This window comes from Aptenodytes patagonicus, chromosome 3 (assembly GCF_965638725.1).
Source record: "Aptenodytes patagonicus chromosome 3, bAptPat1.pri.cur, whole genome shotgun sequence".
Classification (NCBI taxonomy): Eukaryota; Metazoa; Chordata; class Aves; order Sphenisciformes; family Spheniscidae; genus Aptenodytes; species Aptenodytes patagonicus.
The window spans coordinates 65,778,000-65,801,857 of NC_134951.1; the positions used below are offsets into that span (position 1 = coordinate 65,778,000).

At 37.9% G+C, this 23,858-nt stretch overlaps 1 protein-coding gene across 12 annotated transcripts in view; it reads left to right on the top strand.

The window, feature by feature from the left end:
- EYA4 (EYA transcriptional coactivator and phosphatase 4) overlaps positions 1–23,858 on the top strand; it is a 160,116-nt gene that overhangs the window by 17,532 nt on the left and 118,726 nt on the right. For all 12 annotated transcript variants that reach the window (XM_076333637.1, XM_076333633.1, XM_076333638.1 and 9 more), the window contains one exon: positions 1,631–1,732. In XM_076333637.1, the coding sequence (XP_076189752.1) occupies positions 1,700–1,732 (33 nt within the window). In that variant the 5' untranslated portion in view covers positions 1,631–1,699. The remainder of the gene's footprint in view (positions 1–1,630; positions 1,733–23,858) is intronic.

Sequence of the window (23,858 nt, forward strand, 5' to 3'; positions counted from 1 at the left end):
CAAACACAAGGGTGTGGGCTCCACCTTGACCAAAAAACCATGGGAGGTGGTTACTGTTTTGGTGAAGGCGTCGATGTCTTGAATCCCTCTGAAATCGAGAGGAGATTGAAGCCATTTTGAAAAACAGGAATTACTTTCAACTTTCTGATACGGTGAAATACGTGCAATGTGATTTGCTTGCAATTGGTCTTTTCCTTATGTAACATCGTGGCAAAAATTAATGCAAATTAGAATCTTTTTGAAACTTAGAGAAGAGGGAAGGAAAACGAGGTGTAATCTGGTGGCAGGAAAAAGGGGAAATAAAGGTGAGACTGGAAAAAACGTAGACTGGGGCTGTAAACATGTATGTGCCTATGTTCTAGGAAATACCTAATGCAAAACATAAGGAAATTTTGGGAGTTACATTTTGGGGAGTAAACGGAGGTATGGCGAGTAAGTGGCACTTCAGACTAAGAGAGGAGGAATTCACAGGGCAACGTAAGGCAGTGGTTGGGGACGTGTGGGTGCAATGGCTTGTAGCTCCGGTTCCTTTCAAATGTTCTGCGAGTGCCAACAGAGCTATACATTGTTTAACCTCAGATAAGTAACGGTTGCGTTTATGCAGGCTGGAGGTAGCGTAAGGTATAAGTGCTTGCTGGTCAAAATTTAAACCAAAGATCCATAATATGTTTATGTTATTGGGCATACTCCCAGGTAATGGTTTCTTGGGGTGCCTTGTTGATAAACAAATCCAGGTTGTTTGGGTTCCTTAATTTATGTGTTTACATACTGTTATATATTTTGTTTTCTTTTAAATGTAACACTAGCTTTGATTAATTGTTGTATATATGAAATATCCCTGGTACTTGTTTTGTTCTAAATTATGCAAATTTGTGTAACTCCAAAGTGGATCTTTTCTGAGAATGGAGATTGTAATATAATTGTGTGGCTTTATAGTTAAGGTTACAGTAATCATTCGTATGCAGAACTCTTTCAAAATAGAATTTTCCTATTGAAGATCTCAATATTTGATGAGAGTGATTCACCCTATGAGAGAAGGCATAGACATAGCAGATAATTAGGGTAATGTCTGTCATTTAGCACTTTGTAGGGAGCTGCTTGTTATAAACCACTTTGTGTATTTTATTTAATCCTGGAGGAATTTAATGGACCTTAGAGAGCGGACTTCATGCTGATAATTGCATAATAACCTTTTTCTGCCAGACACTTAATGACTAAGAGGTTATCATTAAATGTGTATTAAGCAGTTTTGTTCAGAGTTCCATAATTGTCTTTCTAATATGTTCTCCCAAGGGTTATCTTTTGTTGTCTACTTAAACAGCTGCCTGTATTAAACATTTTAGCTTTTTTATTGGTTTGTTTTCATAACTATTTTTTCAGCAGGAGTTGAAGAATTATTTCTTAAGTGTGTTCCTGTTTCTGTTGGTGTATTTTAGATAGCTTCCCAAAATAATACTGGAGGTGTTGAAACATTTTGTATGAAATTAGGCTTCATAGAAGTCAAAGGGAACTTTGCTGCAGATTTTAGTGAAACCACAGGCTCAGTTAGGGTGTGTGTTTGTTGCAGATTTGCCTGAGAAGTGAGGATTACAGACTAACATATTAATTTTTTCTCTTCTTTTTAATTTAGACTACTGAGCTGTAAATTGAAGGGAAGATAATTTCTGCTTGTGGGGGAAAAGAAAGGTGAATAACCTCCATGGAAGACTCTCAGGATCTAAGTGAACAGTCAGTAAGTACAAATGTTGCTAAACTGAATGGAATAAATTGCACTCCATTCAAGTTGTGTTTGAAGGGATTTTACTTCGGATTTGAGAATTACAGTAGGATCTGGGGAAAGCTTCTGAGCTTTTAGATTCAAACCTTTTCTTAGTTCATACATGAAACGAGGGGGTTTAATCTTCTTTTTTACCTGTTGAAGGTGAAAGATCATAGTTATGTAGGATTTTGCAGAACTAGAATTGTTGGAGGGCTGAGGGGTATAATTGAGGTACACTGGAAGAACAAAATGTTAAAAACTTGCACAGTGGTATGCCTTGTTCAAATAATTGTATCAAAATGTAGATCCACCGTGGTCTGTCAGTTTTGCCAAAACAAGAGTTACCAAAAACGCAAACAAGAGATTGTCAGACTGTGGCAGATGTCGTACGTGAATTGTTTCGGGACTCTCCTGGATTTCAAGGGGACTGTGAGAATTGGCAGTGTATCTCCCTGTGCTATGTCAGAGGGAGATTCCCCTTGTCATTGGCGAAGTAGCTGGGAAAAACAGGGTGGACATTTCTTCTCCTTTTTCCTTTCTAATTTTTCCTTTCCAATTTTTCCTTTCCTTTAAGGATGTGGTCTCCAGACTTCCTTACCACCAGGCTGCAGTTCTGAGGAGGCAGCATGCGCCAATCAAATTTAAAGTTGGCTTTGTTTTTAACATCTTAATTTCTAGTGGTCACAGTACTGGCAGATTTTGCGAGTACCATGATCCCCACAAGTCTCAGCTTGGGCTCAGTGTACTAAAGATCAATAAAGGGATTTCGTATTTCTATTTCTGACATGCTGAAAGAGGTTATCCATGTAATAAACTAGTTTTAATATCTTTTTTTATAGCAGAGACTTTTATAGGTAACGCAATTGCAAGGAACTGAGAAGAGCTTGCATGTATTTTTAAAATGTCAGTAATTTACTTTAATAAGGAGTACTTTGCTCCTGACTGGATAGCTCCTATCTGAGACTTTATCTTGGACTAGAGTTTTATTGCTGATTTAAAATGGTACAGAACTGGAAAGTCTTAAGTGTCTTAAGTCACCATAGTGGCACTACTTGGGACAGCTGCACGTATTTATGTATTTAAACTGTTCCCAACCAAGACTTTAGAGCATGTAAAAGCTACATGGCTTCATAATTTAATAAAGTTTTATAAAGGTCATAAAACATTAAGCAGAAGTTCTTCTCTCATAGTCTGTGAAACAATTATTCTGTGCAGTATACATAGTATGGTTATTAATAGGAAGTAGACGAGCCAGTTTAGCTTAGTGCAAAAATGTGTTTTCATAGTAGTTAAAATGTTTTTGCACCACTGGATGCCTCATAAATGCATACTTTAGTAGCCATTTTACTACCGTATCGTAGTCTAATTTCTGCAGTACTTTTCATAGTTACTACATCGCTTTATGCTAATAGTGAGAACAGTTTTGCAGGCTACAAACTGAGGTGAAATCTGTGCCATGTTGCATATGGAGATAGGATTTGCTGTCCTTACACTGTTGTTAGTGTCACAGAAAATTGTGATTCAAGACAAGAGTTTATTCTTCTTACTCTTTGCTGAACAGTGGCAGACCTTCAACGTGATGGGTGGGAAGAGTTCCCTTTCATCACTCCCTTCATCCAGGTGTGCACCCAGACTAAGATCTCACCCAGGTGTTGGGCACTGTCCTGGGAAAAGGAATTGTGGTGTGAAGCCCGTCTGCCTAGAGCAGATACTGAACCTTCGTTCCCCCACTTCAGAAGCCTTTTCACTATTATATCATGGTTAAACTCCTCTCACAGCCAAGTTTTAAAAAAGAAAATAGTGTTTCTGGCTTATTTCTTTAAAAGCCGCAGGGCAAGACTAGAGATCCCAGGTAGAAGGGAGCGTTCTCTAGCCGAGGCTTTGGTAGTTTAAGCTCCAGGAAAGTATCAGATGTATATCCTACACCCCTTCTGCTTGTACTGCCCTGGTGTTTTGTAGTGGTTAATGTGTTTTGTACTGGTCAGCTCCAGGCAGTTTCTGCTCATCATGCAGGATTTCTGGTTCTTGACATGTTCAAGGAGCCTAGGTACTTCATTCCAGCTTCAGGATTCCTCTCTGGGAGCTGGGTGCATAAGATTTAGATCATGGAAATTCAAGGAGCCTAAGGATCTAGCCGCTGCTGCGAGCGTATTAGATTGTGTGAATAAGCATGAATGCAAGACCTGTGCTGAAACTTGTGCTGGCACCTTGCCCCAAATATTCTAGTCCTTGGTTACTTGAAAGACTGCCTGTCTGCAACCGAGATGGGTTAGAAGGTACTTGCTGTTGGATAGTATGTTTGATGGACAGTTGAGTTTTCTGAATAGAGAGATTCCTTTATTGAATTCATTTCCCTGGGCAGTCTGTTAAGAGCCTTTCATCCTTGGGAAAGGAGGCCAGGCACATTTACTTGGGTTAGTTAACAAGGTTAAGCAGGGGGATTGGACTAGATGACTTTTAAAGGTCCCTTCCAACCCAAACTATTCTATGATTCTATGATTCAAGTTTTATTTTAAAGAAAAGAAATTATGCTAATTTCTGCAAGTAGGTCATCCTCCTGAAGTATGATGAGCTGTAGTGTAGCTTTTATTGTGACGATCTTCTCCATAATTCTGAGATCCCTACTATTGTTCTAACTCGAGTTTTTGTTGTTTACTCTGTCTTCTATTCTTTTAAAATACACTAAGAAACGACTGGTTCTATGATTCCTGTCCTTAAACTGTATCACAGTCAGGTGAAACTGATATGCTCATAGTTACGAGCAGTTCCACAGCATCCCTGTTGCCATATAAGAAATAAACTCTTCCACTTTTGTCTCAGAGCAGTGACTGCGTGACCACGTGCTGCTTCAGAAATCTAAGTGCACCCCTGTTCTCTGAGCCTCTAAAGAATCGCGTTTGACTGAATTGAGCAGCTGCTGTGTTTTCTGAGATGCCAGCTTGATTAGATGTAATATACACACCATTTATTGCATTATGTCACTAATTTATTTATTTTCTCTATTTTTATTTGTAGTGAATTCCTTGCCCCTGCTACATTTTAAATCCTTATGCACCGACTGACCAGAAGTCAGTCTCCTTGCCTGCTTGTCGTACCGTAAAGCCTCTGTGCCGAGAAGTCTGTCGTGCTCGCTTTCCTTTGCCTTCCCGCTCCCAGTCCCATGTGGCAGAGGTGGGGTAATCTAGTCTTAATCTAGGTTGTACAGTGATCAAAAAGAGTCAGAATCAGAGTGGAGTTTATTATACTTAGGTTTTCCTGTCTCTACACAGAACCGCATAGGTAAATAGCTGTATTTTGAAGATCAGCAGGAAAATGGTGCAAGTTACTACCTGACACAGAGGAGAGCTGGCATCCATCAGGTGCAGTTGAGATCCAGGGAGTTCTTGCAGCTGGCATGGAGCGGGCTGGGCTGGGGCTCATCAGTGGTACTGTACCCTTGGGGCAGGGTGTGTGTCCTACAGAGCTCACAACTCTTTTTCTTTCCGAATTCAGATGCAGAATATGCTCGTACATCGTGCATAGGAAGGAAATTTGTTTATGAGTATTCTGAAAGAAATAGAAGAAAATAGTAGCACATGTATTTCACAGACAGAAGAAAATAACCAAATGGTCCTTTTTATATTCTGGTGTGATGTCTGTCACCATGTGCAGGCTGCTACTTATCGACTAAAAGAATACTTAAAGCCATATAAATTGGTTTTACGCGGACAGTTGTAGCTAGGTAAAAATGTAGTTTTAATAACTGTGATTGCCATAGATTTTATACACACTAAATAAAAAAAAAAGTAGAAGATCTAATGAAACACATTACATTTTATATTACTATTATTGCTATAGTTCAAAATAAATATGCTGATTTTTACTAAATTCTAACTAGAAATAGTTTTTCAAAAGATGCATGTTAAAAATTCTTCATGTTAAAAAAACATGTTAAAACATGTTAAAAACATTAAACATTAAACATTAAACATGTTAAAAACATTAAGCATTAAAACATTAAACATGTTAAAACATGTTAAAAACATTCATGTTAAAAAAACTAAATAGTTTTGAAATGGGAGAGGAGGAAACTTTACAGATCTTGTGTTTATGAAGAATCTAGCAATCAGGAGACAAAAGTTCTTTAACAGTGGTCTTGGAGATGGTTAAGAAAATGATAAAAGTTTAGCACCTAAATAGTCCTCTGTTGTGCCTTGGTATAGCAAACAAACATAGGATTTTGAGAACTACAGAAGTTTTACACTCTTTATTTTATCTTCTTCTAGTAATTATTTGCTGTTCGATCTGTATTAGTAGAAGAAAAATAATTTGGCTGCTAACTTGCTAGTTTAGGATTTCAAAGGGCCTTATTAGAAACTGCTGTAATTTCATCCCCTGGTCCCTTTATATAACAGCGTGCATATTTAGATTACTTCATTTTAACCTAGAATTAAACAATAGATTGCAGTGCTGTAGGACAGGACACTAGCAGATGTGAGGCTAAGCCTGAATGAACAGGTTTTCATTTTTGTGTCGTTTGGACAATCATCCCCATTGTGCCCTGGGTAAGTTATTTGTTTTTCATCAGATTATACAGACTATCATATCTGTTACTTGCATTTATGCCCTACTTGCAGCTGGACAATCCCTGGCAACCTTTTCGGACAGTGTTGTTGCCACGTTTTTGTTTTGTTTTAACATGTGAAGGTGTCAGATGTGATCCCCTTGCAGATCAGTTTTCAGCTGTAGCTACTTCTCTGTCGCACGAGCCCTGCGCCTGCAGCATTTAGTCTTCCCCCCTTTGGGGTTGGGCAGCCTGGTTGCACCCTGGGAACTTCGGCTGAAGCTCATTTCAATGAAAAGAAAAATAGTTTAAACTCTTTTACTGAGTTTTAAATGTCAGCATACTTTATAAGGCTGCTCTGTATCGCAGCATAGCACATTGTGGTTCTTATCTCTGTGATACCAATATTTGTAGGACTTGGACTATTACAGGCAAGTCATCTTGTCAAATTAGTGATGTTGGTTGAGAGAGACCTCTGGAAGTTATCTAGGCTAGCTTCTGGTCATGAAATGCTGGTGGTACGCACAAGTATTTCACTGTTATGAAAGCAATGCACTATATTAAATATCAGTAAGCGAGTGCCTTCTGAAGAAATTACAGGTTTAGCAAGCAAAAAATAGTTGCCTTAACTGAGTGATTATTTGCTTTTAACTAAAAACCATCATTGAAGAAAAATGCCATAACTTGAAGTCAGTTGAAGTAAAAGAAAACCAGCATGTCTTTTCCAAGGTATATTTCAGAGCATTTTTGAGAGTTACTTAGGTATTTTATTACCCCCTTTCTATAGACACAGAAATTGGCACAGAGAGATGGCTTGCTGTAGATGATCCAAAATTATCACCCGCTTTGAATTACAGTAGATCAAGAATGAAGTGTAATACCATAATTCCTTGTCTGTAATCTAATAGGAAAGTATAGAAAATTGACAGGGCTGAATCTTTTGCATTCCAACAAATTTGAGGTAGAAACATCACTGTTGTTCTCTCCCTGCTGCAAGACCTTTACATATGGCATAACAACCCCTGCGAACGCATAAATACTGTTTTTCTAATTACTTCGCCCTCTACCACTTAAGCATTCTGTCATTCCTATACCATAATCCACCAGTGATAAATTTGAAGGTGCTTTTTCCAAACTACATTAGTAGTTATGTATATATGTTATTTTTCCCATTTACCAAATGGGACAGACCAAATGAGACCAAACTCAGAAGCAGATAATGCATTTTGACATGCAGACTAAACTGAGCTGATTCACGTTTCATATGAATAGCATATCATTGGAGAAATAGAGTTTGGCTTTGGTCAAAGATACAAATGGTCACTGTTGACACACAAGTAATAGAAATGTGCGTTTCTTTCTGAGTTAATTAAAACTATGATTTGAAAGCACTTTTCCTTAAAAGCTAAATAGGCAATCTCTTAAAAAATATCCAAGAGAGTGAGGCAGAATAACATTCAAGGCTGGTAACCTTGCAAGATGAGGTGAGAAGAGGGTTGGCAAACAAACAGAAACATTCCTGTCATCTGCACTGTCACCTCTCCTCCGGTTCAGCTCTCCACCTGTCTCCTGGAAGATGTTACTTAGTCAGTATCAGCGGTTTAAATGGAAAGGCATTGTATGGGCTGTGTTTAATAACAAGGGAAACCAATAAAAGAGGTATGTTCTGTTGTCACATACTGTCCTTGGAGCGCTGACAAGGACTGACACATAACTACTATATAGCTTGTCATGACTGGTATTCCTGGCTCCAGAGAGGCCCCAGACTGGAATTTTAGGGTTGAAACTACTTGGGAAAACTGCTACTTCCATAAGCTACATGAACTTCCCTCAAGGAAGATACCATCTTCTGCACAGAGGGCTCTAGGGTTCCTAGAGCATGGAATTCTGTATTAACAGTGATGTTATAGCTCTGATGCTATAGAGATAGCAGAGGCAACTTCTATTACATTATAACAGATAATACCACTAGAAAAAAAAAATGGAAAAAACTTGCAGGTACAAAAAGTTCTTTTCAAGGCCTGAAAACTGGGCCAACTCAGACCCTCTTTGGAGTTTCAACAAGGGCTTATTCACCTAAGAAAAGGTTTGTATATATGCATGTATACATAAGATTTGGAACATATGAGCCGGTCTAATAAAAGGTATTGCCTCTCCCTATAAATGGTGCTTCTTTACATTAAATCATCAGAATCTGACAGATGCATTTCAAGCTCTGCAGGTGGATTTTGCTTGTAAGATATGATACTTGTTCAAGCATTTAAAATGCCAAATTTATAAATGCTATACTTTTAATTGATTTTGGTATCGTATTTTAACTTAGAATTACTCACAAAATTTCCAAGGATGTCCATGTCAGTCCTATCTGTGAATGCAAAATGAAAATATAATAATTTCCTTAGGACAGTGATTGTACACCAGCTTAGGCTTCTGATTTTGACAGTGTCCAGGTGACGTTAACATGTCCAGAAATACTTTCTTCTTCAGTAAAAAGGGGTCAGAGTTTTGTAATGCACACAAAATATTTGACAATATGACAGTGAATCAATCTTCTCTAGCCTTTTCTTTTTGTAAGGCTGAAAGCCTAGTGCTTTCATGTCTATTAAATGACTATGCCTACATTTTCTACATGAAAAGTATGGATTACACTGAACATATATTTGGTTTATTCTCATTTGATTATTATAAAAAGTCCAGATGCAGCAGTGTGCTGAAGAATGTGTGGGACTTAAGGGATGTGATTAAGCCCACTGAAATCAATGGGATTTCTCAGGTGCTTTAAGTTAGGCATGTGCTTAAATGCTTTTCTGGAAAAGACTTGGAAATACAGTACAAAATAAAAGCAATGATTTCAGAAATATTTTATTAGCAAATACTTCTAATGATTTGTGGCTATGCCTAATATTTGTTCAGCGTCATATAACGGTCATGGTTTCTTTCTTCTCCCTGTAGTAACTTTTCTCTGAGCTGTACCTCAGTATCTGAGTGGTTGACTTGCAAGTCAACTCCTATTAAAAAAGAGAAGAATGACAGGGAGAAGTGTTACATTTTTAAATAATAAAATGACACTAGATGAAGAATCTAATTTCATATTTTATAAAGTATGTCTTAAACACATTGAGCATATGCAGACCCATTAAACCACAGTCACATCCTTGTCCTCTTTTATATTAGGTTAAATCTCTAGCAACTTAAAGGAGGAAAAGTTAAAAGTGTTGAAATGTTATGGCTACAGTGAATGGAAATAGTTTTGCCATAATATAACTTAAGGCAGAACTTGTCCCAGAGGATCCCATTGAAGAAACAATGCAAAACTTGTGTTGCTTATTTTATTATTTATTAATTAGTAAAAGAATTTAAGATTGGTTCATCCTCGATGCTCCTGAAAGCAACACCTGATGACAAATGAGAATATTGTTGCTGTATTGTGCTTTGCAGCGTGCCAGCACTTGGACTTCAGCAGTGATTGTGCTTTAGTCCAAGAGGTCCACCGACCCAAATATGAAGCACCATTGCAGCTGAGAGACAAGAGTTTTGTGTTGGAGTGTTACTCTTATAAAGGCAACTTCTAGGTGAGAAACTAAGTTTATTTCAGGCAAGACCAGAGCTGACTGAACAAGCCTTTTCTTAAATGTGCCAACAGACCTAGTTTATAATCTCTCTCTCTCTGTGTATATATGTTAACTGCATCCTGACACTGGTTTCATGATATTTAAGGCAAAACCAGACCAGAATGTTGTTGAACAGAGCCACTAATAAACTGAGTGTTTGTCATTTGTCAACTAACAACAGAGCTGAGAAATACTCTGAAAAGATCTATAGTCCTGTAGTGTTTAAGAACCTGTACCTGAAATTGAAGGTTTTTTACAGAAAATTTACTTACCCTGGAAAACCTAGGCCACCTATAGTAAAATTTTTGTGTTTCAGTGGAGTCAAGAGGTTTTCCCATTTTCCAGGTGCATTGCCTAAAGAAAAAAAAAAAGAGGAAAAAAAAGGGGGGGGAAGTCTAGTGGTTTGCACAGGTGCCTTTGGATAAGCCTGGATCTCAAATGCAGTAGGACTTGCTGGTTGACGCAAATGTGTTCTTTTGCTGGCACCAGTAGATGATAGAGCTGTATCTGTGCAATAGGCAGAGAAGACATTTCTTTCTGTGTTTGAGACTGACATAAATTCTAATCAGAAAAGTTCAATGTGCTTTTCTGTGGTGAAAGAAAAAGCTGTATACAGAGATCTGAACAATCTTGTGGTCAGATGTTCTTTATAACATGAATTGTCACTGCCATGCACTGGAAAAAAATCTTCACAGTAAATAGCAACATTACAATAATATTTTTTTTTAATTGTTTAACAGGAATAAAAATAGCACTGTAACAAGGACCAACATATTATGGTATTATATGTGTATTACCAATGTAATACTTTTAGTGTGCTCAGTATGCTGTGTGGCTTTTGTACCAATTTCTGAAAGAAGTTTAGAAGATACTACTTTCCAGTGCCAACTGACATACTTTTTTAATGCTAATGGAGAATATGTGGGGGGGTTTACTTTTTTCCTTGTGAAAACACCTGCTGAAGTTAGAATTTGGTGGCATCAAAAGGAAAAGAATCTGCTGTGAAACAGATTTAAAAGTGGGGACTAAAAGCGGCGTTTTTATCCTTGGGATCCTTCAGGCATCCTTCTTGGACTCATTGCTAAGCTCAAGTGTATTCAGGTTGGCATTCTCATCTGTCTTTTCAGTAAGCTCTTTCTTTGCTCTATATCTGACTAGCAGGTAAGGTACAGGGAAGGTACTTGGGAGAGTGTCTCTGATTCAGAGGACCTGGAAGAAAGGTGCATTTTGATCCCTAATGTTTCTTTGGTTCCTTCTCTTGCTCTGCCTCCCATCCTCAGCCCCCACAGGCTCTGGTCTGGAAAATACTGGGCATAGAATTTTTAAGGCATATATGATATAATTTGATAAAGTAATGTGGAGATGAAATGTTAAATCTGAATCTTAGGTTAAATATAGAGGAATGCATGTTAACTGACCCTGACTTTTTCTTTTTTTTCTTTTTTTTTCTTTTTTTTTTTTTTTTTGTAGGGGAAGCAGTGACTAATGGGATTTCTGTCATGAAAAAAATCTTTTATAGTGCAAATCTTTAGTCATTCCTGATTCTGTGAAACTGTGTTTGGCTTTAAATTTTTAGTCTTTGGTTCTGGGCCACATGAAATTTTGGTTTATGTGATTCAGTCAAAGTATACAAGGGAAGGAGCTAAAGCAAACCTCACTTATTTCTGAAATGAAAAAGAATGGTTTTCTTATTTCAGTTAGCAATGCTGTTAAAAACTTAGCACAGGTTTTCAAGTTTCAGTTTGCCACACAGTCGCCTTCCCTGTGGGACTGCTCATGGCTTTGTAGTGAAATGCATTGAGGTGCCACCTGAGCATATTTGAGATTTACATAGTAAACACCCACGGCTTGGGAACCTCATGTTGCTGGACACAGCAGTGTAGATACTAAATTCCTTCTTTAAAAAAGTCAAGCTATGACTGTAGTTCAGAAACCAGCAGAGAGTAATGTGTGCTTAAACCGTTTTTAGGAATTCTTTTTACTGACTCTGAGTAAATAGGGTTTGTGCATTTATCAGCCCAGGTAGGATTAAGTGTGAGAAAGAACTTGTTCACTAGATGGTGATCCTCACAGTGGCTCTTAGACCAGTTAGAAAAACCTCTACTTGCTCTTTTTGCCACCCCTTGAAAGATTCTTACTCTACTGTTAAAATTCTTCTGGTAGCCTGTGCCTTGAGTGCAGCATGTTGCTTCCCAGCAGTTCAGGTGTTTGCTTGAGTGGAATGGGCTATCATTTCCTCTCCTCCTTTTTAGCTTGTTTTATTTCAGATATGAAATAAACTTGATAGTATGACAATTTTTGAAACAATGTAATTAAAATAATTCTGCAATGAAATCTGTGGAGTATTTCTATCCTTTCAGTGGGTTTTACCATCAGAGGGAACAATGTATTCTATACTTAACAGAGTTAGTTATCTTGTTATCCTGTGTTTTACATCAGCCACTGTTAATTGCATTTATTTAAACAGCCTGGCAAGGTATTGGCCTTGGGGGACCCTGACCCATTATGGGCATCTGAACTTCACTCGCTTACCTCCTGGTCACCGTGGGCTGTTCCAGGTTGCTTTTAATCTCACTTATTTCAGGAACCAGATTCACTCAGCCTTCACTGCATTGGACACAGGAATCTATTCTCAGGGAAGTACAGCAGATAGCAAGGGTGAATGCTGTGTACTGTCAGTCAGATCCTATATGCAGGGGTCTAACTGTTCAGGAGCTTGAATCTAACCACGGTTTCCCTTTATATACATTTAATCAGTTTCTTGTACACCGAGGCATACATTGAGCTACTGGTTATCGTCTTCCATTACATATCTGTTATCTACTTTTCAAGTGATCAATTACTCAGCGTAAACTCAAGCACCAGTCATTAGCACATTCGTATGTTCAGTTTATGCTAAATGATCTTAAGAGCTGTATTTGTGTATTTCTTCCTCTGTACATTCTCTTCCACGTAGTTGTAGTGGTTCTTGTACTGGGGCTAGAGCTTTGATGGGCTACGGACATCCGGACATCCTGCTCTTTATCCTGTTATCGAACTGCTTGTCTATCATGTTCTCAAAGTCATTGCCCAAGTTAAATAGCTTTGATAATGAGTTTTCATGGGTTTTTAGTACTTCATTATAAAAGTCAGGATTAGCCTGTAGCCTCTGTAATGTGGCACCTGTATCTAGAAGATTCATAAAAACGAAACTAATTTTATCCCCTTTTCGCATAGCTTTGAAGGTGCAAGGGGCCTCATATCATCAGTTTATTAGTTCAAATGGAACGCATTTACATGTTTATTAATAAATTTAGTAAATGACAATTTAAACCATACTCTTCAGGGCATCACAAGTGAAAATCATAGGCTTCCAAGGAGTTGATACCATACTGAGTTTCGTGCATGACTTGCTTTTAAGTCAAGGAATCCAGAGTTTAATTAATTGAAGGAAATTTTTACATTTTTCTTGCAAGATGCTAAATTTAATCTGGCGATAACTGCAAAATGAAATTAGCAGTAGAGGAAATAGTCTTTGTAGGACCAAGGGCAGTTACGTGATGCGTCACTGGTTGATCGTTCATAAACTCTTCAGTTCTTTCTTGTTAGTACTAGAGTTCAACAGGACTTAATTTTGACAAAAGCAAACACTTGCTGATAAGATTTCCCTGAAGAGTCAACATCAGCCTGAACTTTCCAGGTTGAAATAATATCCAATTTTAATTTAGGCAGGGTAGAATTAGCTAACATTTTGAGAACCTTACCCTGAACTGTTTACTGAAAATCTCTAAGCTCATGTAATTTAAACTGTATTTTAGACTATGCCTATGGTAGCAGATGTATTACAATAATAATGGTACACTTCGGCTGCTTTTCTGATGCTGTTGGATGTCTTCTGTTTTGGACATTAACCTTATAAAGAGTTCTGTTGAAAGTCCTGGTGTTGAGCTGTGATAAGTAAGACTCTGAATAATTGCCTAACAGGTCATCCTGCCAAATATAATCAGGTTTGAAGAAGTGACTTATTTGTCTGCAGTTGATAGGTTTGGAAAGTCTACAGACCTGCTTTGTATTTTTATCTAAATGCCTGTGTATTGATAAAAGAAGACTTAGAATTATGTAGAATATCGGCATTTTACACATTCTGTAGTCGTGCAGATGTAGTTAACCTGTTGTTTCTTTCTTATGTCTACAAAAATTGAATACGTATATAGAGCCTGATCCCAGCATAATTATTTCTGCGTCATGCAGCTGTAAAATTCACCAGTTATGGAAAGCCTATCAGTAGGGTGTCAAGCAGACCTACTGTGCAAAGAGCTTATGTGAGCACTTAAAAAAGACAGGAGAAAAAGAGGTATGTTTAGATCGTATTAATTGCTGCTTTCATCCTCTGTGGTGTATGGGAAATGGTATATTTTGTCAGGCAAGGAAATCTTGGTGTGGTCTACATGCTGAAATACATAATGGTAAAAAACAGACTATAATGGTCAGCGAGCTTGTACTACTTACTCCTTCATGGATGAATGAATTTCTCATGTTTATGAAGAGCCTACTGTGCATCAAAAAGACCTGTGTAGAATTTTACGTCTAAACGTACTTCCATTTATAACTGATCTTGCGGTAATACTCAGTCAGTGCTGCGGATGTGACATGATAGTGGATCTGCAAATCATGCTGCAAAATTGACCCAGTTTACCTGTAGGAGCGTGGAGCTAACGAATAACTGTAATTACCCCAGGGGCAGTGCTTTATTCTTTGCTGTCTGGGTTCACTTAACAGGATGTGCATTGAAGAAGAAGGATGCTGGCTGGTTGTAAAAGGGCTGGAGCATGGCTTCTTTAAAATCGCCAGTTACAGAAACCCATCTGGCATGTCCTAAGAGCAGGAGCTGACCTACGAGTTGTCCTCCTCCGATTTCCAGCAGTCTCAAGGGACACTCTTGAGGCCTTTAGTGAATACGGGATGCAGTGTCTAACCAGGAACGATGCAGTATTTTGAAACATCTGACATTTTCAGCTGAGTGCTTCGCAGTGCTCAAAAATTATACTTGCTGCTAGCATAGTTTCAGAAAAAGATGAGAGAAAATATCAACATTCACAATCCAGTCTAATCAAGAGTGTATTTTTAAAAAACATTATCCATGATGAGTACAGCATAAAACTCAGGAAAAGGAAAAAAAAAGAAAGAAAGAAAAAAAAAATGACACAGATTTCCCCACTGGAAATCTCCCTTTTATTATTCTACGGAAATGGACATTTCCCTTTTTGGAGTTTGGAACTTTATTGCCATTAGTAGTAGCCAGTATCCTTCCAGCAGACTTTCTTTGTCTTCTTCCAGTTGAGCCATTCCATGGGTAGTGAGAGGAAGAAAATACAGTAAAGTTTATTTTTCTTCATGAGGAGTATTTTAAGCTATTGTTCAAATGAAGAGACTCAGTTTGTGAGTTTTGGCTGTGCATGGTTTGCATGGTTTCCTTCCTGTGTCTATGCAGCGCTAGTTACCTGGCCCCTTGGACTGGAAGGATTTAACTGGAGCCATCACTGCTTAAGCACTGTAATTCTAAAATTCTTTCTAGGCAAGGCTGTCCTGTAAGTCTTAGCTAAAACTGAAAACATCAACAAGGTTGTTTATTTTACTGAAACAGTATGACAACTTTCAATTGCTGTAACTTTTTCGCACCTCTGTAGTAGTAAGGCTGTAGTTGCAACGGCACGTTAATTACTCTAAAGAGAAGGATTGCAGTGGATAGATCAGAAACAATGTCTGAAGTGCAGAATAATGACACTAGCATTGACAATTTTATGTGGAGTATTTTTCTCAACATACAGGAGGTGTGCAAAGTGTTGTCCATTTGTGTATGGTAAATATTCTATACACTGTACTGTTGAGACACAATGTTCTTTCTTCATGAATTACATTCAGGCATAGAACATGGCTAAGTTACATAGGTGAAAGGTGAACCCATTTCTCAGGTTTTCTTAACATATAATATCTAGCTCAGTTCTTTTTGAAAGATTTACATTTTCACTGAGGAAATTTTCAATGGAAAGTATAAATAGGAATGTATATGTTATGGGTGATTTTCTTGCCAATTTTTAATGCTGAAAGAAATCAAAAGACGGAAAATAGCATCCATGAGGGAAAAGAGTCACCAAATGTGTAAATGACGACTGTGAGGATACTTTGACCAAGTATATACAGTAATGTAGAAATGTGAAATGCAGCATGGCTACCCGCTGGGGTGAATAATGCAGTTGAAATGTTCAAACATGGCTCTTTGGCTGTTGGTTTCGCTAAGGAACTATGTTTACTTTTCATGTTTTATACTTTTCAGTGCTGCTGCTGTAACAAAACATCAAAGTGCCATGACTGAGTACTACTTGAAAAATGAAATAAACATTGTCTAGGAGAGGCTCATGGAACATCCTCGGATGTTTGGAGCTAACCTGGTCTGTTCCCAGTATTCACCCATCCTTTACTACTGTTTGCTAGGAGAACGGCAGAATCAGTCCCTGCTCTTCTGCTGCTGCTCAGTGGTGGCTTTTGATCTTAATATTAACAAAAAAATTATCTCAGACAATCAGACCATTATAAAAGTCTTGAAGCTTGTTAGGGGCATAGACATATTAGATTGTGCAGGGAATATCTCCAGATGCTTTATTTTAATTTTTTTCCTATACTTCCTTGTAGTTGGTAAGAATCTTCTCTCTCAGGGGAGTGTAAATAGTTTCCCTTTAAATTTGGGTTTGGAAAATGGTCTTTAGCAGATGCCACAGTACAAAGCAGGCAGCACAGGTTTGTGTGTAAATCTGTCTGTAAGAATAAGATTTTTATGATGGTGATGAAGATCTATGGAGGAATCTTTTCTCTGTTATGAATACTGCTACAGAGGTGAGACCTTTCAATTTGGCTACATGAAGAGGTTACTGTTATAAGAAGACCAAAAATATGTTTCTGCCATTGTCTTCCATTTCTTGGTCTACAGTAAGCTCAGTCCAGCTGGGGGAAAAGACTAAGCTGCCTTCTTATCTATAAACATTAGTAATGTCACCTGGTAAGTTTGTGTGTGTGTCTTTTCTGCTTTCCCAGAAGAAAATGCCTCAATTTAAGTTAGAGAAACCCAATGAGTGAATTACCCAAGACCAAACTCAGCTATGCTTGTGAGTTTGACATCCTTAAGCTCCACTGGAACTTGGCTTCATTCCCAGGGCTTCCTGTTTGACATCATATCGTACATACTGTGAAGTTACAATGCCCTGTAAGTCGTAAACTTAATGATGTCAGATTAAAAGGGGGAAATGGAGAATAGATTCATCTTAGAAATAAAGAGAAACTGTAGCTGCCTTCCAAATGGAAAGAAAATGATAGAATAAATCATTCTCTCATTTCTGGAGCTGAAAAGACTATTCTGCATTAATAAAAAGGGAATACTAAAAGTGTAATAAAGTGTAGTAAAGGTATTGCACAGTGTGTAGTGTTTGGCACTGTCTTCCACTGAAACGATACATAGCTGGGTAGATGCCGTGTGGGCTTGCAACATCCTTCAGCTTTTTTGTGCTTCTTGTACTTCTTTTAGTTGCTTGAAGGAAGCTATTAATTACATACTATTTTAATGGCAGAATGTACTCGAACATAGGAGATAACTGCTGTGCTTGCTCTACCCAGTACTCACACAAGTGACATGTAACAAAGGAGACATACCTTTTTGGTGCAGAGAAATGTAAGTCGCCATGGCACAACTAGCATTAAAGGGTTCTGTTTGGCTCCCTCACTACAAGAAGGACATTGAGGTGCCGGAGCACGTCCAAAGAACAGCAACAAAGCTGGTGAAGGGTCTAGAGCACGAGTCTTACGAGGAGCGGCTGAGGGAACTGGGGTTGTTTAGCCTGGAGAACAGGAGGCTGAGGGGAGACCTCATCGCTCTCTGCAACTACCTGAAAGGAGGTTGTAGCGAGGTGGGTGTCGGTCTCTTCTCCCAAGTAACTAGCGATAGGACGAGAGGAAATGGCCTCAAGTTGTGCCAGGGGAGGTTTAGATTGGACGTGAGGAAAAATTTCTTTACTGAAAGAGTGGTTAAACATTGGAACAGGCTGCCCAGGGAAGTGGTTGAGTCCCCATCCCTGGAGGTATTTAAAAGACGTGTGGATGTGATGCTTAGGGACATGGTTTAGTGGTGGACTTGGCAGTGTTAGGTAAATGGTTGGACTTGATGATCTTAAGGGTCTTTTCCAACCTAAATGATTCTATTCTATTCTATTCTATTCTATTCTATTCTATTCTATTCTATTCTGTTCTAAAGCTGTTGTAGGTGATATAATAAGAAAGCATGGGAAATACTGCGTCTACTCCAGCCAACCATCTTTCCATCCCCATCTACCTTAAGAGAATAGAATAAAGTCATCTACGTAGAAGAAAAAATGGAATTTCTCTAGCAATGTGTTTAGGCTAGTGGGGATGTTGTGTTTAAATGGTCTTTTTTTTTTTTTTTTTTTGTTCAGTACAAGCTCACTTTGCTTGAAATATATTTGACTAAATCTTCTGGGAGAAGGCAAAAATTTTTCCAGAATCTAGTTTATGATGAATAGCAGTCTAAGGTTCATTAGTAGTCTCATTGTACGCCAGCATATCCTGGATCCTGTCTCCAGTCGGTACATTTTGAAAAACATCCAACATCTGTCTTACTACCAAGAGATTTATAGTATAATTCCAGTAGATCATGACATCCGTTTTCTGCCCTCATAAAGAATCAAGTCCTTGAATTTTGACAACATTTAGATACTCTAAAGACTTACATTTTATTCAAATGTACAGTCCCTTCTTTTTATAATTACGGATAAATGACTAAATCTTTACATGTACTGAATATGAGCAAAACAAACATTTATAGTTAGCAGAAAATGCGTATTAAGTGGGAAGTGTAACTGTTATTGTGCCAGCAGAGGTCTTCTAGTTGTGACAACAGTGACCGTCATTACGTATATAATTGGCCATATATTATGAACTATTTTACACTGCCTAATATGGTAGTGTACATTTTAAATCATTAAACTTCTAGAATTTGAAACTATCCTACTTATTATGCAATGTATACGATTTGAAATGATTGTGTGGTTTTAGAAAGAAATATTATATACAATTTTCTACCATTAGTTAAAGACCTCCCCCATTCGTATGACACTAGACTCTTTTGAATAGTTGTAATCATCTTTATTAAAACGTTATTACTGTATATATTGAATATATATAATATATATAAATATATATAAAAGTGCCTAAGACGAGTATTACTTTTTGGCTTAAGAGTTATTGCTTTCTTGGGACTTCAGTAATTTGCAAACTCTCTTTAAGGGAAAGAAATCATAGATTAAAATTAGGGCCACCACGGTTTTAAAGCAGATCCTGCCCTTTCTGGGAGTGGTCTGCTCCATTTACATGTAACTTAACATTGTTTGCTTGTGTGCAGGGGAAGACCTGGTTTGAGGATTAAAAACTCCCCGTATCATATGAAGAAATACACTTTTCACACTTGCTGTCAGTGTAAATATTTTAATGTATAAAATTTAGTGGAAATGGTTTGAAGATTTTTTTTTTTTAATGAATCAGTTTAAACACCTGTTATATCTCCAGCAAAAAAAGTCACTGTTTAAATACTGAAATATGTTAATATTTTAAATATTGAATTTTCATAAGCTGGTAAACATCTGCTAATTCAGCAGAAAATTCGTGGCTCCCAAAACAGCAGTAAACAAAGAAACAAAATACATGGTAACCAAAACAAACCCTACAGACCCTGCACTGTATTATGCAGTGGGATTAACAGGTGTATGCACCTTACGTGCCAGTGGTTTTTAGTTCATACTGGAGATGTTTGTCGCTTGAGCAAATTCAGTCTAAGGATGAGAGAAAATCTGGCAAATTTTTTGAGATCTGATCATGCTTGTTTGAGTTGTAATGGCGTGTGTGCCCAGCACATACCTGTAAATTCCCGCTATGTACGTATATCGGCTGTTAAGAGAAACTGATATGAAGAATGAGTTATAGAGAATCATGAAGAAAAAATAAAATCCAGCCCAGCTAATTCTGTAGAGTGTTTCTAATTAGTATGGCTACAGGAGGTGATGAATTTCGAGGGCTGCGGAAAGAAACAGCCTATGATAGAGTATTTCGTTTTCATACTCAAAGAGGAGGAACTCCCGCATCCTTATTTGCCATACTAAAAGCACAGAGTAAAGAAACCACTGCGTGATTGCATGGATTTGTGATTTGATACGCGATGCCTTAGAGATCCTTCAATGATTGTTGCATGATGAAAAGTAAAGCTTTCGGAAACTGTAAGTCAGTCTATGGTAGCAATGCATTAATTGGTATACAGAATTTGCAGCCCTCTGCTGTTTCTGTCCTACTTATTCGTCACGTTGCTGCGACTTGAAAAGAACCTCGCTTCCCTTCCTGAAATACCTCTGCAGCCCTGTTAGTATGCTCAGGTTATATACACCTTTCCATTACCTAGGGTTGGGTTGGCCAGCAGGTTCTCAGTTTATGAATGCTGCCTATTCAAAAACTATTCCTTTGGTTTAATTGCATGAGGGTATGTTTTAGTAAGCCTAAGTAGAAAATAGTATCTCATTAGCCTGGCTATTTTAGCTTTCAAGATTATTTCACAGAACTATGTTTCATAACTCTATAATTGAACTATACAAAAACCTCTGCATTTTGACAGATCGGCTGATTGCAAAATATGTTGGTAATGTTGTGAGAGTTTGTGTAGCTTCTGGTTTGTTAAATCCAAAGTTTAGAGCGGCCAGTGCTTACTAAAGTTTCTGCTGATTTCCAGTGTTAATAAAAATTGCCAAGGAATGAAACTGCAGCTTTTTATTTCATTTTCCTACATTAAAATTATAGTTATCTTGCAGTGAGGGAGATTCCAAATCTAGCCTTTATCTCTTTGATCGAAGCTCTTGCAGGCAGCAGAGTATTTTTAAACTTTGTGGTTCTCAGTGTAATGTTCTGAATGGTTCTGCTATTATATACTTTTAGTCAGCTTAGTATTATTTTTAAGTGATAAAAAATCAACGTGAACTAGGTGAAAAAAGTGACCTTTTTTAGCAAAACAGTTACTTGAAACTAAATAAGGGGTCTGGTATTCCCAGATAATTACCATTCTTAGACTTGGTTTTCTCCAGTGCAGACCGCAGGGTTTTCCTGCTGGCTGATAATCACATGCAGATATGACAGCATATCAAAATTTGGCATTTTTCAGACCTTGCCAGTGGCTCTTAATCCATGTGGCCCACGTGTGCCCTCAGTCAGCTTCCTGCTTTGCTCACAGCAGCTGCTGGGCAACCTTGCTTGCTGGTGGCCACCTTCTTTTTCAGCTTCGGATTTCTCATAGAGAGCACCATTGAATGGAAGGGAAAATACAAAATTTTTGCTCTGCAGTGCTGCTAGTGAAAAAGAAGGAATGACCTTCTTGAAGTCATCTTTCCTGTGCGTGATTAACACGTACAGAGTTCTTTCCTTCCCTGCTCCCTGTTTTTGCTAACCCTAACTAGGTATGTATCATGTAGCCCCAAACCACCATGACGAACAGCTCTTTGGCCACCTGGCATTTATCCCCATTATATCAATATGCCCGAAGCTGCTCATCTGCTGGAAAATAAAATAACGCAATGAAAGGCTACTTTGTACCTTTTGCAGCACTTTTTGCAGTGGACTAGGCATGTGAGAGACTGAATGGGTCCTGGGATATGGTTATACTCGGGTATCCTTTTGGCCACGCTGCATTTTACAGTGGAGTATGCTTAGCTGTGCTATGTTTTAAGCAGTGCATCATACCTTAAAAATACAGAAGTACATAAATGAAAGCTTATGTTATGGAGCTAAGTTCTCAGTTACTTTTACTTACGCATTTTATGTCTCTTCTACCCATTTCCTATGGTACCATGGACCTGATTCAGAAAAGCATATAAGCATGTGCTTAATTAAGTGCTTTCCTGAATAGGTATGCTTTTCTGAATTGGGGCCCATAAGAGTAACTGGCATGTGGGCTGTAATCTCCCACCTGGGACACTCGGGGGGTGGATATTAGAAGACAAACTAGGTTTTTTTCTGCTATTCCTGCTTTCTGGAAGTCTCCCACTGCTCTAGATGATTTCAGTTTTTGATAAGGTGCGTTCATCTGTGAGCTGAATCAGGCTTTATATTTATGGTATTCATCACTTAAATCCCTTTGTTTTGAATAAATATAGGTTGTAACTGATAGAAAGTATATTTGCATTTCATGTTAGAAAGCTAAATGCCATGGCAGCTGTTAAAGAAATTAAAGAAAGCCTTCTTCTCAATCTGGAAATCACCTTTGTACCCTTTGGTTTTGATATTCAGTGGGGTTTAGTTTTTATTTTTACAACAAAATTAATTTAGTTATTTCGAAGATCATGTGATCGACTGCCCGAAGTGTGTTCTTTGGCACAGACCCAGATTCCTGTTCTCTTTTGGAAGTGTTACAGCTGCAATAAATTTGATTTCACCCTTGATAATTTTTATAATGTGTAGTAATAATGTATTGCTGATTTAGTGTTGTTGCCTTTCTACTAAGGAAAAAAAAGTTCACAAATCACAAAATCACAGATTTTATTATATTTACCGCACCTAAGTAGTGGTATATACATAAAATTCAAATACATTTCAAGATTTGTTTGGTGTCTAGTTTTGGGAGGTTATTCAAATAACATAAATGCTGCAGTCTGCATGTTGTTTGTCACTTCTGAGAATTCTGGTAGGTTCCAATGTTTCCTTTGAGGTCTCTGTTGAGTATTTAATAGAAAAAATGCACAGGAATCAAGAAGCTTTGTCTCTATATTAATGAAGCACAAAATACTCTTTATACTTGGCAGTGTAATAAAATATTACAAAATACATATATCAAAAAGGATCTTTGGATGAGTGGAAAAAACTTGGCTTTTTATTTTGGTAAAGTCATTTAACTTTTTTTTTTTTAAAGCTGTTCTGTGGTCTTCTGTGGTTATGCTCATTTCATAGTTGCACCATTTCTTCCAAACTGTCTTTCGGTTGCATAGTTAATAGCCTTTTTAACTATTGCATTGCTCGGACAGACGTCTTGACATTGTAGGCTTGTTTTTTCTTTTTTGTTGAAAAATGCTTAATACTTCATAAACCTTGCTAAAGCGATTCTCTTAGGAGAGAAACTTAGCCTGGGAGCAGAAAAGAAGAATATAAAAAGGAGAGTGACCAAAAACCCAGCCCGAGACCCCTGTGTTCTGTGTGATAACGTGGGACATCCTCTGTGAAGGCTGATAGTACTTGCTGGTTGAACACTACCATCTCTGTGCTTAGTCTCGTTAAAGAACATTTTTGGCAGGTAAGATGGTTAGCAGCTGATAACGTATAGGTTCGGACACTGCTTTCCAGCCCTGTGGAAAACAGGTTCTTCAAAAAGTTGACACAGTCACTGGTCTGCCTGCCATGCCCATGTACCACCCCTATGTGGTTATTGACCCTTTCTTTTCATATTTACATTTATCCCTTGCTAGACACCACCGTTTGTAGCTCATGTATCTGGTACCAAAGAAAGGGCTTTGGTTTCCTCCCTTTTCATATTTCCACCCACTGCCTGTTTTACAGCTTTTCATGCGGAGGTAACTGTAGAGAAGATGCAGATTCCCTATACAACCTTTAGGGAATCTGATGCTGTGATGCTTTTGTAACCTACATCTCAAGGTGCAAGAAGTACCGAATATGGAGATAATCACGAGGCATCATGAATGAACAGAACCAGGAAAAATAATGATTTCCTGTTGGGAAGAAATTTATAATGAGATGGCAACTCTGCTGCTACTATTTCACCCATTTTTTATTTCCCTCTTCTGTAAGTAGAAAAATAAGGCAAAAAGCATAAAACAAAACTTTCAAGGGCATCTTTCCTCAGCTGCCCATTCAACCCTTCAGG